The 18,553-nt window shown below is 39.4% G+C and overlaps 1 protein-coding gene and 1 long non-coding RNA gene across 4 annotated transcripts; one reads left to right on the top strand and one right to left on the bottom strand.

The window, feature by feature from the left end:
• Window positions 1-1,151: 1,151 nt before the first annotated feature.
• Window positions 1,152-17,457, top strand: LOC108163458 (ras-related protein Ral-a). Of its 3 annotated transcripts, XM_017298752.2 has the most exons (6): window positions 1,152-1,360; window positions 11,527-11,725; window positions 11,789-11,949; window positions 12,713-12,887; window positions 14,645-14,768; window positions 15,834-15,875. In XM_017298752.2, exons 2-5 carry the CDS (start codon window positions 11,573-11,575, stop codon window positions 14,759-14,761), a joined length of 606 nt encoding a protein of 201 aa, XP_017154241.1. In that variant the 5' UTR covers window positions 1,152-1,360; window positions 11,527-11,572; the 3' UTR covers window positions 14,762-14,768; window positions 15,834-15,875. The 3 variants fall into 3 exon arrangements, with proteins under 3 accessions (XP_017154241.1, XP_017154249.1, XP_017154255.1); XM_017298760.2 differs by lacking the exon at window positions 15,834-15,875 and having other exon boundaries at window positions 14,645-14,770; XM_017298766.2 differs by lacking the exon at window positions 14,645-14,768 and having other exon boundaries at window positions 1,153-1,360; window positions 15,834-17,457.
• Window positions 1,261-2,020, bottom strand: LOC117186246. The gene is made up of 2 exons (XR_004471367.1): window positions 1,569-2,020; window positions 1,261-1,393 (listed from the first exon to the last, which is right to left on the bottom strand). It is a non-coding gene; the product is annotated as an uncharacterized LOC117186246 (long non-coding RNA).
• Window positions 17,458-18,553: the final 1,096 nt, after the last annotated feature.

Genomic DNA, 18,553 nt, shown 5'->3' with positions numbered 1-18,553 from the left:
ATTGGAAAAATTAAGTTGATTAAACCTTGCATGCGTTGAATTTTATATTAATTCAACAAAATAAAGTATACAAATGCCCATAGTCCGGTTGACAAGCAACAAGTCTTCAAATATCAGCACCACTGCGACTGTTTTTTTGTTGAACTTTGTTGCTTACCCCATGTTTTAGTCAAAATACAATAACAGCAAGTATTTTAAATAAACCAGTCAAGTAGAAAATTGATTAATCAATCGGATAAAATGATGTGGGCAGGACTGAGAGATCTATCTAGCCATAAATATTCGAAGCAATATCAAAAACGAGGAAAAACGTATATAAGAACTTGAATTCGTCAGTTTATTTACGGTATATTTTTTAAATAAGACGATATATTTTGGTATTTTTTGAGGGTCAGACCGTATATCTTATCGGATTTTCTGATTTTCCTGACACCATGTTTAGCTCACACACCTTGCTAAATTTATGCTTTTCATGGTATTTTCCAGTATATTTGAAGACGCGTTATGGACTCACCCTCTTGTCCAATGCACCAATGTAGAAAACTTGTAGAAATGCCACTTGGAGCTATGTCCCAGACCACATCGAATACTAATTCGTGATCAGCATCGAATTCCTGATTGTTTGCCATCAAATTCTAAAAATTTTCAAATATGTCGAAAAAAAGGCATGCTAAAAGGTGGATTACGGAGGTTTTTCACACTGGCGCTTCCATGGGGCTTATATGGACAAAAACGGTAACAATTTTTTGAAACGTACACATTTCCTCTTCAGGTGTCGCCTTTAGTAGTTACATGAAAATGTAGTTAATATGTAGCAAATGCATAGTTAGCGTGTAGTTACCATGTAAGGAAATGAATTTAGAGAATATTGTTGTTGACCGGTTTTGCTTAAACCTTATTTTGTAAGCAATGCAATAAAGATGAACACTTAAATTGAGCCAGTCTTGTAGGATATTAGTTTGATAATAAGATAAAATTATGAGTTCAGACCTGAAGGTTTTAGCTAGCTTGTAATATTACACCGAATATCAAAAACAAGGAATATGATGGAACTTGAATACAAATAACTCATCAGTATTTGTACGGTATATTTTGAAAATTGGGACGTATTTCGGTATATTTCACTGCTGCTCACAAGCAGGCCGAATATCAAAATTTCATCCAACGGCGGTAGTTGCGCGGCGCGGCAAAAAATACATAATAAATAAATAATAATAGATAATATTATTGTGGTAAAATCCTAACACCCGAATTTTTTTCGCGCCCAAAAACGGTTTGTGGTCCTATTGTTGATCGAAAGTGCAGTTTAAAAAACACACACAAAGTCACAGGAGGAAAGCAGCGGCGAATCCTAAGAGAAGTACGTGAAAGAGTGAGAGCAAAAGCGGCGCAGCTATAAAAAAAAAAACAAAAAAAGTCATTACGCATATAATTGTAAATTTGTTAATATTTTTGTATATTAACGCATCTGTATAGAATTGTGTGCGTGTGTAATTCAATTTTTTCAGCGCAGTGTAAACACTTTTTTACTTTCTTTTTCTGTTTTTTTTTGCAAACACAAAACTTACACGAACATTTGTCGTTTGCTCGTGTGTGTGTGATGGTTTTAATTGATTAATAGCCATATGCCTGTCCCGACGCCTCATTCCCGCTAGAATTGGTAATTGTTTGACAAACAAAATTCTTGTAAAAACCGCCAAAAAGGCAGCGCCGCAGTCGCCTGCAAAGAAAGCAGCGGCAGCACCGACATCAGCAGCCTGCTCCAAAGTGTGTTAATACAAGGTGAGGCATTCCCCAGAGTGCACTCTCACGCTTATCCCCCCATAGGGTTTGTAAGTGCGTGCAGGACACACACACGCAGCACCGGAGGTGGGACACAACATACATATATGCGATTCGGGAATGCCTCACCTTCGTTTAATATACCTTTCCCCTCTCTGTCTGGCTTTGGATGCTCGTATGTGTATGTGTGCGTGCAAAGCAAAAGGCAAAAAAATAATAAAAAAAAAAAGAAGCCAAGCCCAAAATGTATAACGGAATGCATAGCAAAAAAAAAAAAAAAGTGAAATTTCTCTGCACAATTTCTCACTCTCTCTTGTTCGTTCCGTTTTTGTTGCTCTTGTTGAATATTTAAATCAAAAATTATATTCGCTTATTGTTCACTCAATGACAGACTGTCAGAGAGGGGGGTGAGAAAGAATGAGGGGCTATTCTTTCATTCAAAAAAGAACGAGGGAGAGAGGCTTTTTATCAACGGCTATCAGCGGAAATATTCGCTTCTGCTGCCGCACCCCGCTTGACCTTATTCTCTCACTCTCACACACACACACACGCAGTCAGTCACCCGCTCTTTACGTTTCGTCTGCGGCGGCTCTCATTCCCTGCGGGAGGGCGTACAAGGTGCAGGCAGAGGGACCGCCCGCATTTTGCGGGTTGGCGCATGCTTTTCCCCCACCTTTAAATACTGTTTTTCTGATAGTTTTTGATGTTAGGATGCAAAATATAACGTGGCCTATGGAGGGGAAAAGCCGACACATTTCTGATGTTTCTCTGCGAAAATTTCTGAATTGACGCGTCAGCTTCCTGCCTACCTCCCCCCCACGCCATCTCCTATGGCGCTTTGGGACGTGCCAATTTTCAGATTCTCTCGCTAATCAGCAACCGACTTTGACATTAACGTTTTATCATCATGATCACAAACTTTATCACGCTTCTTGGTTGCTTGTTTTTTTTTTTGGTTTTCCTCTTTATCTTCATCACGCTTCTGGCTTCACGTAGACGTTTGCGTTACGTTACGGAGCCAGCTGCATGACACACATCAATAAATGGGTTTTAGATCTGCGTTTTACAGTTTTCAATTATGTTTTCTTATCCTCTCGCTACCTCCCTCACTCTTTCTATCGTTCTGTCTCTCTCTCAAGTTCAAGTTCAATTGCAATCCATCAATTTGTTGTGGTCTCTCTCTCCCTCTCTCTCGCTGTCTCAGATCTGACTCACCGTTAACGATCCTCAAATACAACATTGTTTTTTGTGTGTCACACACTAAACACAGTCATTCGTGTCTCTCTCCCACCCTCCTTCGTTTCTACTAATTGTTGTTTGGTCGGTTACCAAGGGGCGTCAAAAGCTTTCAGCGTCGCAAAAGAGCGCAAAGCGAATGGAGGGAGAATGGGAATTATGCGAATAATGCGTTCTGAATTTCCCCCCCAAAAAACACACACGAGAACTGTTTCTGCTGCGATGACACGATGACAGCAAAAGACAGAGAGCGAAAGAGAGGGAGAGACTGAGGTGACCCAGACGCAAAGGCAGGCTCCCAAAACACCGTTATTGAGTTCATTGATTTTTAATTTTGTCTCTGATTTTATGTTTGACCATTTTTATGTTTTTCTTTGTACCTGTACACATCATAAATACCCTACCCTTCGCGCTATGGCCCATTAATTTGTGTCCGTTCGGTTATGGGAATGTTCCTCCTAGTGCCTCTCGCTTGGGGTTTCCCATCACTTAATCGAAAGACTGTTTATCGGATCTGCCGAGCTGCGAAATGGGAACAGTATGTCAGAGATAAGTGAGAGCTCGAAGAACCTGCTCTTGGAATTGGATTCCTGTGTGGGAATCGTAAACTTTAACCTTAATGTTGATTGGAAGACACACTTTTCTGCCATTGGCAATATTTATTGTCTTTTGAATAGATTAACAATAATACCTAGAGGAACAAACAAAACCGAATACTGAATCATCATTATGGAACGCGGAGAGTTCTTTCGAGTATCTTTTGTTCTGTGTCGCCAAATGAGCGTCTTGAAAGCAAACCAGCAACAACTTAGCCTAATTTATAGCCATCAAGCTGTGATTTGGTCTAATTTCGTGCCTAATGGGAGTTCCGTCAGTGAAGAAAATTAGAGAGAACTACTCGTAGATTTGAGTAAAGTCTATTAGGGCTTGAAAGACTTTAGTGCTTCTGTTTTGTAGAGCAAAACGATTGAAGATCAGTTGTTCTATGTTCCAACAAACCATAGTTGTTATTCCAACAAGATTTTTCAGCTGTTACATCATCAACTGGCATTCCATGACTCCAACTTTACAGTATATATACAGGTTTTCGCATGGGTTCTCTTCGGAGCTTTTATTGCTTGGTTTTTGTGTGTGTGTTTTTATCGTACCTGAAAGATCTTTTATCACAGGTTGACTCTGCCTAGGTTTTAATTATGGTTGCTCAGCACTCCGCCCCTCCTTCATCCTCTGCATTCAGCAAAACACTTCCCACGCATTGTGTTCGGTTTTTGTATGCCTTTTTTTGGTGTGAATTCAGTTGTTATTTCGCTGTTGTAACCTCTAGGCTTTTTATCGCCATGGGCAAATCAAACTTGTTCCCCAACATGACTCTACGCACAAGTTTTTCCTGCCTATGGTCCAAAGAAAGTTTTGTATCCAACCTGTGCAAGAAACGAATGCGAAACACTTTCTCAAAGTCAGGGAAATGGAATACGATACGATACGATACCAATCTCTGAATGCGAATAACATTGAAAATATTCGTATTCGTACATTGTGTAGGATATAAGAAGAGCTTCTGAAACAGATGCCGCCGATTCCCTCACTTGACATTGAAAGCGTCGTCACACGCGACTGCCCGGCATACATATAGGGGCATTGTCAGAGGCTTTGACGCATGCCTTGGCTCGCTTCTAATGCTCGCATGTGAGTCACAAAAATGAAGTTTCCATGCCATGCGAGTCGTGTTTTAAAAGCATGCCTCAAACATTTCATTCAGCAAGGAGTCTAATCGAAAAAAGGGATTATACAAGGTGGTCCGCTAACTCGCTTTAGGGCCTTATTTTACTCTCAGCACTGCTAAGAGCGCTTTAGGGTCTTATCTTACTCTCAGCACTACTGAGAGCGCTGTGAGGCCATTCTTGATGAGAGAGAAGACAAAATAAGACCCGAAAAGAGGGTCCATTGCGGGTGCTGACCACCTTTCATCAGGCACTGAGCATTTCTTTTTTGGGTTTCACGTGTGTAGATTATTTATTTGCATTCCGCTTTGGCTCAAGTGCATTGAACCAAAGGCTAATCCAACGGCATCTCTGACAAAACGAGATAAGCAAAAAAAAAAAGAAAAAAAGACAACACCCGTCTCGCACTTACAGCCGCGGTGCGAATATTAGTGGCTAGCAGTGGAATATATGTACATATGTATGTATATGTATGTGCAGTGAAATATATGTGAATAATGTGTCGTGTTTTTTAGTTCCAGCTACATACATATGTGTGTGCGTGTATTAGTGGTACTATTCTGTTGAACGCAACTGTAAACCGCTCTCTCTCTCTCTCTGAACAGAAGAGACCTGCATTTAATGATGCCAGGCAGCAGGCAAAAACAAATTCTCACACAGCCCAAGCACCGCACCACATGAGCGCAAAAGAAGTTGATGACAAGGCGGCGGCGAAACAAGAAGGAATGTCTGCCCTTCGAAAGGGGGCTTGGTGGTCGAATCATTGCATACCCTATGTTGAAAAAACCATCAAATCGAAACCAAGAATATACGAAAAATATTGATGGGTGTTTTGTTTCGACTCAAAGCAAAACTGTCTCTCTGTAGGGAGAGAGAGAGATACGTCTGTGCGTAAAACTGTAACTGTCTCCAGTGCACTGCTCTCCCTCCCTCTCGCCCTCTCTCTCTCACACACACATGTGGCGGTTTATTGAACTTAATCTTGTGCGGAAGTTTAACAAAATCACGCCTCTGTCACTGCCTCTGCCTCTGCTACTCTCTCGGTCTCTCTCTCTCTCTTCTCCTATGGAGAATGCAAAAAAGACGCAGCGCAGCGCAGTGGCTCTGCTCTGCCGCTATTGCAACTGTAAAGATTGCAAATGGCGCAGCGAAATAAATGGCATGGGAGGAGGCACAGAAGAGACACAAAAAATAACTTGGCATTTGGCAAACGTTGAACAAAAAAAAGAGCACAGAATAATCATTCAACGTTGGAGAGGGGCCACAACGGGGGTGTGGCATTTAACAAGTTACAAATAGGGAATGTTTTTAATACAAAAGAAGCATATCTGTAGAAAAATCAACATGGAATATCGGAAACACCCCGAACATGAAAGGACTTTATAGGACCCTAAACTAACATCCTTCGATATGGCACGTTTCCACCATGGCATTTCCCCCCGAGGGATCCCGGATTAGTGAACAAAAATATCCAAAATCTTTGGTAAATAAAGAAAGATTTCAATTTTTGTACTTTACAATGTAATGCGATATTTGTTGGATAAATTGCAATACAGTGGAACTTCCATATAGCGAATCTCAAGAGGAATTCGTTATAGAATTTTTTTTTGAAGAAATAAATTCGTTGTATAGAAAACTTTGTTGTATGGAAGCTCGTAAACGAGAAGTGCGACTGCATGACGTCACAGAAAAATCAGCTGTTTTGCTGCAGCTCTCTGTAGAGCATCCCAATAATCCCAAAATATTTCTTGGGCCATTCAATTGTTTCCTAAACAATTGCCGCGAGTATTATAAACATTTGCCCGAGACCTGTGCTGTGCGGTTCATAAATACACAAAGTTGTTTCCAGTAAATAGTGCTCTGTTCCTCCACATATATCTCTTTCCCGTTTGCGCTAACTGTAACTTTGTTGGCCACAAAATAGCTTCAAGGTTATAGCCAACAAACCGCAAAATGCTGGCAGGTGGGATGACGGCGGTGGCAGTCAACCAACCAACAAGCAGCAACAACTGAAATAAATACAAAATAAATTCATTAATTTAACAGTTAGGCTTCGAAACGAAACCCAGCGAAAATCCAAAGCAAAGCAAAGCAAAAGAGCAGAAGTAGACGATACATGGAACATGGAACTCTGACATGAATTTACGGCACACGCAACGCTGAAAGATGGGAAAAACTGTTAGACCACAAACAGCAACAACGAAAACAACACATAAACAAAAGAATGATCCAAAGCAGACATCCAAAAGACGGCGGGCGAGATACATATGCCGAAGAAACAGATCCATCATTTGATCTCTTGAAAGATACAAAACCAGAGGTTCTAGGAAATCAAATGCCTAGACTAGATAAAATGGTCAAACGACAGACAGTACTTTCTATGGAATACACAAGATAAATCTAGGTTTTAGAGTCGTATCCTAACTGATTATAGTACAACGATTTATGCAAATCTTCACAAAGATTCTTTATTCTTTGAACCCTACTCTTGTCAGTGGCTCACAGAAGGCTTAAACCCTTAAGATACAAGATACACAAGTAGCTAATGGTTAAGTTCTCAGAATATATGATTAATTTAAGTTTTTAAACTTAGCCGAAACATTCTCGGAATAATGGTGGTCTAACGCTTGAATGTATCCGTTTGCTTAGGGTACATTTTAACCGGCAGGCAATAGCTTGAAGTACTGCCCTCTGGAAAGCCAATACTCCACCTTTAGGGGATAACTCCTGGACACATGTGCAGCCTGGAACCTGTAAATGTTAGAAGCACTGTAGGCATACCCTGTAGCATGATAAATGTAACACGAACTTGGTGGGCCGTGGGTCGCAAGGGTTCATTAATGCGACTCCACTAATGGAGCACAGTAGAGAAATTAAAGCCAAAGAGCACACGACGCTGGAGAGAGAGAGAGAGAGAGAGAAGGGCAGGCGTTCTGTGGGAACCTCGTAATAGCGGTAAACTCTCTTCGTGCACCTTTAACATTAAACTCTCAGACTCTTGGGTTCTTCACTCCTTCACCGCCCCACCCGAAAAAAAAAGAAAACCAAACGGAGTTGCACATGCCACATCACGCTTCAGTAACCACCCACAAAACTTAGACCTGGAACGTACTACCGCCAGAAGGAAGGGGAAAGAAAGGGCCATGGAAAATGCTAACCAAAGGAACCACCAACCAACAAAAAAAAAAACTAAACGCAGACACAATGACGTCATTTCCAACAACCACCAACAAAATCTACACAAGGTGGAGGAAAATCGAATGGGGAAATGGGGAAAAATGCACGACCCCCATGCGAATGAGTAATAAACACAAACCGGACGGAGGCTGGTGGCTGGAGGCCCCCCTCCCTAATGTGGAGTATCCAAAAAAAGAATTAAGTTAACGGCATGGAAATTGCCTCCAATTGCGAAAAACTTGATCAGCTCTATGGCTAGAGAGATCTGTTAAAAATCAATTGAGAGCAAATAAATATTGAAAAGCTTTTGGCTTAATGAAAACTAAATTATTAGCAAAAGAAATGAAATCCAAGTGGAAAGGGTGCCCATCATTTTTCGTTTACGATTAAAGTGTTATTATGGGGCTCTCGGGCATAAATTTTGGAATGAAAGAACTCGTAGGAATCGTTACAATCAAACGAATACACTGCCCAAAAATCCCACTACAGCGAAGAATTTATTGTGGCTATATTTTCTATATAATATGGGATATGTGTACGCTTGCTTATGGGAACTTTGAACAGTGAATCCAACGTGCCAGAAACTATCAAATGAAATAGTAAAACGATGAAAGAAGATGGAATTTTAAACCCCAAAATGGGATGGATTGCATTCAAGGAGGAAACCACACACATAATGTTTGTTCCATTTTGGGAAGTTAAGAAACGAATGACGTCATTCGTGTGTGTTTTCCCTGACGGCGCATTGTTTTTGGGGGTAACAAAACGAAATTTCCGCAAATACTAAACATTTGGGAAAATGTTTTCTCAAAAATCTCGTTTCTCGTTTTTCGATTCGTTCATTTGTTTATACCGATCTCAATTTTGGGTTTCCAAATTGTATATGGAATGGACGGACAGACAGACAGACAGACAGACAGATCTCCTCTTTCGCTTTGTACTTTTTTGTTTCTTCTTTTTTTTGTGTTTTTTCTTTTTCTTTAGACGCAGTTTTTTCATGAGCTTTGTGTTTGTGTTTCGCTTTTCTTTTCTTTTGATTAAAACAATTAAATTCTTTTTACGATTGTGGTTTTTGTGAATGCAAAAATATGGCCCAACCTTGGCCCATAAGTCGAATGGAATGGCTAAATAATAATCTAATCAGCAAAATTCAGTATTTGGCCGAACGGCAGAAGCTAGAATTCAATCAAAACTAATGGCAGAAGCAATGGCAGGAGCACGAACTGCAAATTCCCAGAAGATTGAATGCCAGACAAACGGATACACTGATCGAAAGTGGTTCGAAACACACGCCAAGAAAAATACGATAACTAGATTAATCCCAACAGAAAAAAAACAATGTAATTATTGCCTGTCAAGTGATTTTCTTTCTAGCATTACAAAATGGTACATAAATACTCGTATTACCCCTAAGCGAACGGCTACAATTCATTGTTTAAGGCCCTGAATGTTGGATATGTATTCCAGAAAAACTGTCTTTTCTGAGGAGGATTTCAGTGGTTTTTAATATCCAGAATCCTAATATGTACTGGTTTGGATCATTATTATAGACAGAAGGAATCAAGCAAGTTCATTTGGCTGTTTGAACACCTGGTTTTCAATAGGGAATCCCATAGAAAAGATATCTTATGGCTGAAGGTAAGGGTATCCCCCATAGTTGGTGTCTGTACCCCTCTATGGCTCTCTATAGCTTTCTCACCAGTTTTTCCACACCGTTGCGTATGAGTAACATTTGCAATTGAACACGTTTGCTGTTGCGTTGTTGCTGATTTTCCTGTTTTATTTTCAGTTTTTCCATCTTGTTGATAATTCAATTGCCTGCTCGAAAAACTTGGGCGTGGGAATACGTTTTATCGCATTGTATCGTTTCGTTGTTGTTAACTGAACGAAGTGTCGGGGTCTTGCATCGAATTGATTGACTTGCCAGCTTTTGCGCCGATTACTCATACGAGACCGGGCCCCAGGCCGCAGGCACTCTATGCTACTTGTTGCTGTCATTGGCATGCCCCAAAGCCAGTCTGGCAATTGTGCCCAACAAATTGAAAGGCTTGACAAATGTTTAAGCGAGGGAAAACGGTCGTTTCACTGAGGATACTAGCTATGGACACAACTGTACCTGCTACAACTACTGCTTCCCTTTCCTACATCAAAAGCTACAGCTTAGGTGTTTTGCTGTCAGATTTGGTTTATATTTCGTTTGCATTTGAAATATATTTACAGCCAGTGTTGGTTAATGCGGTTGCAACGCAACTGTACCCCCAGTGCCCAGTAATTGATATGCCAGCAGCGAAGGTTGCGGTTGAATCTCGAATCTCTCATTGCCATTGGTCTAGAGAGTACGATACTATTATTATTGTTATTATTTTTGCGCTGTTTGAACTCTCGAACTGTGTGGAATATTTGGCCATAAGCCAATTGGCCAAACTTATTGGCTTCATTCGCTTTTTTGGGGCTCTGTGAAATGTTCCTTCAATGCGTAATTTTTGGCTCAATTTATGGCCTCAATCGATGACGCAGACAATGGCAGGGCCCATGGCTGCTGGATCTATTGTTGTTTGGGGCACAAAAGGCTAATTGCAAGCGGCCAATACACAATGACCGACACTTGGGATACCCTTCCTCGTATACTCGCAATCTTTCGCTGCCACAAAAGAGCTTCCCCTTCAAAAAGGGTATCCCAATGCACCACACACTGCGAGAGAGTGGTGTACAATTTTGGCCTGGTCTGCATTATGCTGCCTGCTTCCTCTTGCACCGTGCCCCGTGCCATTTGGCATGTGTAAATGTTTGGTTCATTGAACTTTTGCTTCATGCTTCATTTGCTACAACCGAACAAATGGCAGCAAAAGGAAAACAAGAAACAACAAGCCCTAGATGGAGGCAGCAGCTGTGTGCCACAAAAACGAACCGAAGACCACTCACCCTGGAAAAGACCAACCCCCGGAACCGAAACACGAGCATTTCCCTTATTTCTGTAAAGTTTTAAACATTCATCTTGAGCGATGAATATGTTATAAGCAATTGCACAATTGGTCTTTCCTTTGGGATCGTTGCTTTGCCTTCTATAAGTGACTGATGTTACCCTCTGGAAAGGGTATATGTGTCAAAGAAAACACCGATTGGCAGAGGCAGTCGATTGCCGGCTTACATAAGCCGAAAGCCAAGAAAGCAAACCAGACAAACGACAGCAAAAGAAAACTACGAACCGAACCGAACCGACTCCGTCGAGCACTGCTGTAAGGCAAAAGGTTAACGTTCAATGAAGCAACAGATTGCCTTGCCGTCGTCCGGTGTGCTGAGGACCATCAACACGCTCTCTCGGCTCTCCGAGAGACAAGCGCTAGAAGGAGATGGCAAGCGTTTCACGTTCTTACTGGCAATCGGATGGACCCTCGAAGGAGAGCAGATGTGCTGAAGACACCTCACCTTATTAGTACATTAAACTTGATCTAAGGGTTCTATCCCATAAGTAAACTTGTTTACAATAAAATACAAATTTTCCACATGAAAAAAAAAAAAAAAAAAAAAAAATAAATAGATTTTTCACTCCATTTTTATGTTTAGCCAATAACTAATCTTTGAGGTGCACATTTGTTGTATTCCTTTGCAGAAGGCGTGATTGTGTGAGAGAGTGAGAGCCAGGATAACCCGCCATTATGAGCAAGAAGCCAACAGTCGGACCGGCGCTCCACAAGGTCATTATGGTGGGGAGCGGCGGCGTTGGCAAATCCGCCCTCACACTGCAGTTCATGTACGACGAATTCGTTGAGGACTATGAGCCCACCAAGGCCGATAGCTATAGGAAAAAGGTAAGACGATGACCCATCCTCCATCACTGGATCCTAAATACGACTGTGTATATATGCTTTTAGGTTGTGCTGGACGGTGAGGAAGTACAAATAGATATACTGGATACCGCTGGGCAGGAGGACTATGCCGCCATCAGAGATAATTACTTTCGCAGCGGCGAAGGTTTCCTCTGTGTCTTCTCAATCACAGACGATGAGAGCTTCCAGGCCACGCAGGAATTCAGGTGAGTGTGTCAAGAGGGTGAACAGGAGGCGAAAGGGGGAAGAGGGGAGTCTGACACCAAGTGCCAGCCGCTAGCGGTTTTCTTTCTCTACATTTTTTTGTATTGCTGCTAATTAGTCACACAAGCACCCGGGTTTGTTTCTATGGAGACACCAGGTGGCTACACAGGCCCATGCGGTGGCAATGCATCTGCGTCGGGGTCGGGAATGAGTGATTCAACGTCTCATAAAGATGCTTGTCGCTGTCATTCTGGTGATGGCAAATATGTATTGTTATTATCAAAGAATTTCAAGCAATCTAAAGGGGTTTGTCGTATGGATTTCTGAGTAGAAAGCATTTCTCAGGGGTTTGGCCACGAATTCTCTACAGAGGACACTTTATACAGTGCTTTCTCAGGGCACCCTCTGCCTCAGCCATTCCCCTTTGACCTAATTTGAGTTCTTTCGAAACATTCAGTGGGAAACGCGAACCCTTTTGAATTATAGGTACATATCGTATTATTGTTTAGGGGCTGGGACCTGCCACACACTGAGGGGTTGACCGGTTTGCAAATACATATCTCATGGATATATATACATATGTATTCCGGTGAGTGTTCGAGTGTCTGTCTGTCGCGTAGCCACGCACTGACTCACCTGCAAAAAAAAAACAAAAAACATTGCCATTAGCAGATACGATAAGCCTATCTATACACACACACACACATATATACATACATATCTCTAATGGCTCTCTTTCTGTGTCTCTCTCTCTCTCTTTTTCAGAGAACAGATATTGCGGGTGAAGAATGACGAGAGCATACCGTTCCTGCTGGTGGGCAACAAATGCGATTTGAATGACAAGCGAAAGGTGCCGCTGAGCGAGTGCCAATTGAGGGCCCAACAGTGGGCGGTGCCCTACGTGGAGACCTCGGCCAAGACGCGCGAGAATGTCGACAAGGTGAGGGCAATGCCTCCTTCAGTTAAAGACCCCCACGCCCACGCCCACCCCAGCGGCAGCGGGGGCCCACAGTCACAGTTACAGGCTACCCAGATACCCCTGCACTTGCAATCGCAAAAAACAAACACCAATACGAATACGAAATACGAAATACTCTTTCGCAAGCCACAAAATATATGCACAAAGAGCGTTAAAGTCTTAATTTAAGTTCCAACCATTTCTGTGTGTGTTTGTTGGTTTTTCCAGCAATTACAATTTAAGGAAGGAGGAAAAGAAAGCCCACAGATTGGCTGGGATCTGCGTCAATTTGTAAAGATTTGTATTCCAATCTAAGACTTTCCATAGATCCCTAGATCTTGATTGTTATTAACAAAAGTTATAGATGGTATAGATCTTAGAGATCTCTATTTTCTGCGATGATTTACGAAGACTGCTTGTCAGTCTTTTAGGGCTATTTCTGAATCTTCTCCTACGACCCACCTAGCTCTGAATTGCTCTGGCATTAAAGCAAATCCCTCTTCCAACAGACACAGTTTTTCCTAGAAACCCCCACAATTGCCATACGAACACACACATGAAAAGGGAAATGCACACTCGACGTATCATTGGACATGAGTAAATATTGTAAACACTCACTTAAGTCTTATCTTTGCGTTTGACAATAGTCAGAACTTAGTTGGAGAACAATTTAAGATTATTTTAAGTGTAAGATCCGATACCAAAAGGTAAACAAGCTGTGTTCCAGTAAGTTCCCTTAGTTTAGCATAATATAGGGCCCCATAGCGAGATCGGAAAGGAAATGTGATTCATTCCATGTTATATCTCTCCCCAAAAATATTTAATCTATCTTTATGCACTCTAGTCAAGGCTTTCTTTCCAAGCATTTTGTGTGGGTGATAGTGAAACGTTTGTAGGTTTTTTTAGTGGTGATAGCAGCTAGAATTGAGGAAGTCCGATAGGCATGGCGAACAACAACTGATTTGGGTATTAATCGTACAATAGAACATAAATCATGTCTTTAAGTTCTGAAAAACACTTGAATATAGAAACTAATATGGCTCAAGCCGAATTTCGATCATTTGTAGAGCATTTCGAAGTAGAACATCATCCAAAACGTACAAATATCCCTGGTAAGGCCTTAAACATTTCAAGCATATAAGAATGCAATCAATCCAATGGGTTGGAGAGATGTAACGGACTGTCATTAGGTGGAAAGCGGAGACACGGAGTGCTGTGCTAGGAATTATATTAATTTTAAGATTATAAATTAAATATAGAAAATGGTAAAGGGTCGCGATACGTGTGCCGCAACTCTTTCTTCATTCACTCACACACACACACACACACACACAGACAGAAACCCACACAGCAATACACAAACACAGACGCAGCTAAAGCTTTACCCAAAAAAACAGGAGCAGGCACCACATACATTTAGTGTAGCTTTTGTTTGCTGCCAAGCTTTCGATGTCGTTGCGCCGCTTTTATTTTATTTGTTTTATTTCCAAGAAAGAAAAAAAACCAATGCCCTTTCTCGCTCTCTCTCTCTCTCTCTCTCTCTCTCTCTCTCTGTTGCACAAGCCGTAGATGATGTGTTTGTGTATTGGTGTTGTTGTTTTTTTTTTTAGTTTTTGTTGATATTTTTTGTATAAAATATAAGTTTTTCTCATACGAATTGTAAAGGCTGATTGTTGATGCTGTTTCTCTGATTCTGATTCTGTATATGACTTAATTCCCAATTAAATCCACAATTGCAGGTATTTTTTGATTTGATGCGCGAGATAAGGTCACGAAAAACCGAAGATTCGAAAGCCACGAGCGGGCGTGCTAAAGATAGATGCAAGAAGCGGAGACTTAAGTGTACCCTACTTTAGGCATTAGGTGCATACAATTCCACTACTATTCAAAAAAAAAATATATATACTACAAATACCCAAAATACAGTACAACCAACATATATTAACCAATATATAATACAATAACCCATAGATTTTTTTGGTTAAACCTTTAGCTTGAATCTTGAATATACCCAAAAATTTTAGCTTGTTTGCCGTTTGCTTTTGGCTTTAAGCACTCTTCTTTCCTTTACTAACCTTTAACCGTATTTTTTTTCTGTTTTTTTACTTTCATTTAATCATGATATTTGGTTTGCCAACACTACAAACACAACTAACTAACAACAAAAGCTCTTTTCCAACACTGAACTTCTTTGGCCAGAAAGCTTTTACCAGCACTGTTTGCCTGCACTGTACATTGGACAGACCATGGGCTGTTTGGGGTTCCTAAAACTGAATTTCTCTTCTGTTTCCTTGGCCCTAAGAGGTTTTACTTTTTGGCGCTGAAGCAGGTTCCACTGTATTTCATGGTCAGACATTTGTTTTCTCTTTTTTCAGAGCTTTTAGGATCTAAGACTTTTTGTATAAGATCTAACATACACACACACACACACACACACACACACACACACACGCACAAAAATGTACATACAACGACATACCTATACAAACACTTATTTTTTATATATTTAAATTTTGTGCCTGAAATTTCCTTAGATTTAATTTGGTTTCTTGGTTTTCTTCCTACTTTGATGATCTTTCGTTTTCTGGTATTTTCCGGTGATGAAGTGTGTACAGTGAGTTTTATGCTGATGGGTGCGCACTGTACCCACCTAAACACCCAGAGTGGGATGAAGTAAAGGTATCTAAAGTATCTGCCCTGTTTTTGGGTAGAGACTTTAGGAACCTTTTCTTTTGTACCCTCTGTTCTTAGTCCTGTATAAAATTTGCTTTCGGTTTTCTCTATATACATCTTTTTTTGGTTTAGCAAACTTTTCAAAATTTCTGTTTCTTATAGAGAAGAAATCGTAACCCCACCACAACAGCAACAACAGAAACGAATTGAATGATATTAATGTATTTTCTTTATGCATATATTCCTTCGATTAAGGTATTTTATGATCTAATCAGGGATATTTCATCGCGTAAAAAACAACGTCAGACGGACGTGAAACAGCCGCCGAAGCCCAATTCTCATTGCTGCCAATTGCTGTAAGATGAAACAACCAACAAACAACAACTACCACATGATGAACAACAACAACAACTACCACATGATGAACAACAACAACAACAACAACCACAACAAATGCAGCAGCAATCAACTTGCAAGAACAACAACGGCCGCACGGATAAAACCTTCAACAAAGAGCATAACGTTATGTTAATAATTAATTAACTTAAAGAATAAACAAAAAAACACAAACACATGAAAAACAAAAGTGATTTTCCGCACCAAACGAAAAACGCAAAACACTTAATCCAAGCAACAAATGGGCATTGTAAAATACATAAACGATATATAATTTTATTTTTTTAGGCAACAAACTAAGTAATTTTTGCATCTAACAGCCGGCCGTCATGAAAATTCCTTTCAAGTCAAGTTCTCTTTAATTTAAACAAATTTTTTTAGTCGACAATTGAGACAAAAACAAGCCTAAAGCGTAAACTTATTAAATATAATCAATCTTAGAAGCCTAAACAACCAATTATGCTATTCATTAAACTCTATAAATATCTTTGTTTTTTTTTCGTAACAATTTTTAATTTAAATAGCGAAATGCAAACACACACACACACAAAACAAACAAGAAACCTTACAGAAAAGCTTTTTATGAATACTTCTATATATATTTAAATATACAACAACAAAAATATAAATAGTTAAAAAAAAAACCGAAATTGCTAAACAAAACAATAGAAACGGAAAAATAAAAACTTTCCCATTATTAAATATTAAAATGAAATGAAACGAAACCAATTTTTAAGGCAATTTTTGTAATTTTCTAAACGGAAAGCAAAAAAACAAAAAAAAAACAAATAGAAATAGATATACATACGACAAAAACAAAAACAAATGCAAAAATTCAGAGAAAACTAGAGAAACGAATTATATTTTTGACAAGCTTGAGAGATTTTCCTTGAACAGTGTTTATTTCTTATTTTCTTTTGTATTGTAACGCTGAGATACATCCAATACGAGTACATACGCATGTATGCACGTACTATAACTATATAGATACATATGGCAATTTCTCCCAATTGATTTGCTTGTTTACTTTTGTAAAACTGCATTCTGTATTGTAATGTTTAAGCTATTATTATTATGATAATTATTATTATTAAATATATAAGTTATATATGCAATCAATCGATGGATGGATGGTTCAACTTTTGTATCAAGCATTTTCCTTCTCCAATCCCTACCCTTAATGCTTTCTGTCAGATTTCGTGACAATTTGTTGCTAATCCCACAATTACGGACACAACACACACACACACACACACACACACAACACACACACACGTTCAAGCACACTCTTTCTCATTCAGAAACCAACACTCGCTCACACGCATACATATGTATATCCAAAAAAATAAAATTCAGCAACAAAACGCATTTTTTTTATATGAATATATATATATAAATAAATTATGATTACGAAAGTTGCAAATGGCGATTGCAGGAGCGTACGTTTAGCTTGACTCAGAAATAAACCGAAAAATATGAGAAATAAAAACCAAACAACAACAAACAAAAACCAACAAAAACAATCGAAATTTTGTTTTACTTTCAATCAATCAAGTACCCATAAATGGAGAATGAATCGAGTGATATACTTGGGTGTCAGGCAGCTGCCTTCGTCTCTCCGACGAAATATGGACGTGCTATGCCAGGGAAGCTTTAGATATCTTTATCTACGCACCATCAGATATCTTTTGACTCTATCTCCGTCTAAGATGCCGTCGCCCTTTGGATCGATCAACGACACCCATGAGATACATACATATGTAAGTAAATTATTCATACAATACCTGTACATATATTATTATACCGCCAAGCGCCTACTCCACTGTTGAGACTTGTTTCGCCATATCTGTGGAGGAGTGCTCTTGAGATCAGATCTCATTCTGTAGAGTGCTGGGAATTCCCATAGGATGGGCATGCTCCATTTTAAAAATGTCTTACGACTTAGTTGAAATTTCTTGAGGCTGACAATGCTCTGTCTTTCTTGGACTTCCTTCGCTTCACTGCTCGATCTCTTCCGTGTTTTGGCGAGTCCACAAAAGAAATGATATACTCCCCGATTTGAAGAACACATTGTTCCAAGTTTTTGCTTTGAAATCTGTGTATTTTTTTTTATTTTTTTCGCATTTTCTGTTTTCTTTACACATTTACATTTATATATAATATATAGATCCGTTCTTCATATATACTTTTTTTATATCCATTGTAGTTGATGCCTTAATTCATTTTGTTTTTTATTTTTGTTTTTGTTTGTTTATGCATTTTGTTTAAAATTAATTTTACAAGTTACATTTACAGCTAAAAAGGTTTTCTCTCGTTTACTTCTGGTTTTGTTTTGTTTTTTTTTTTGTTGCTTTTAAACATTTATAATTTGTTTTTCTTGTTGTTTTACTTTGTTGTGTTTGCTGTCAGCTTTCTCCTTTATAAATATAATTTTTTTGTCGAGTTTTTTTTCTCTCTTTTGTTGGTGTTTTTTTTTTCTTGTTTGTGGATAATTATAATTTGCAATACTCCCGATGATTTTTATTTTCAACTTAAAGAAAGAATTTTAATAGAAATTAATAGTTAATTAAGTTAGGCTT

The sequence above is a fragment of the Drosophila miranda genome, chromosome XL (genome assembly GCF_003369915.1).
Source record: "Drosophila miranda strain MSH22 chromosome XL, D.miranda_PacBio2.1, whole genome shotgun sequence".
Classification (NCBI taxonomy): Eukaryota; Metazoa; Arthropoda; class Insecta; order Diptera; family Drosophilidae; genus Drosophila; species Drosophila miranda.
The sequence above is the reverse complement of the archived record's forward strand: the minus strand, read 5'-3'. Positions and strand labels throughout refer to the sequence as shown.

What these genes read in the sequence shown, in the direction of transcription:
- LOC108163458 (XM_017298752.2), top strand. Translation starts at nt 11,573, where the DNA reads ATGAGCAAGAAGCCAACAGTCGGACCGGCGCTCCACAAGGTCATTATG. An exon ending in CAGGCCACGCAGGAATTCAG is followed by an intron (nt 11,950 to 12,712) that starts GTGAGTGTGTCA and finishes TCTCTTTTTCAG; the next exon opens with AGAACAGATATTGCGGGTGA. An exon ending in CGCGCGAGAATGTCGACAAG is followed by an intron (nt 12,888 to 14,644) that starts GTGAGGGCAATG and finishes CCACAATTGCAG; the next exon opens with GTATTTTTTGATTTGATGCG.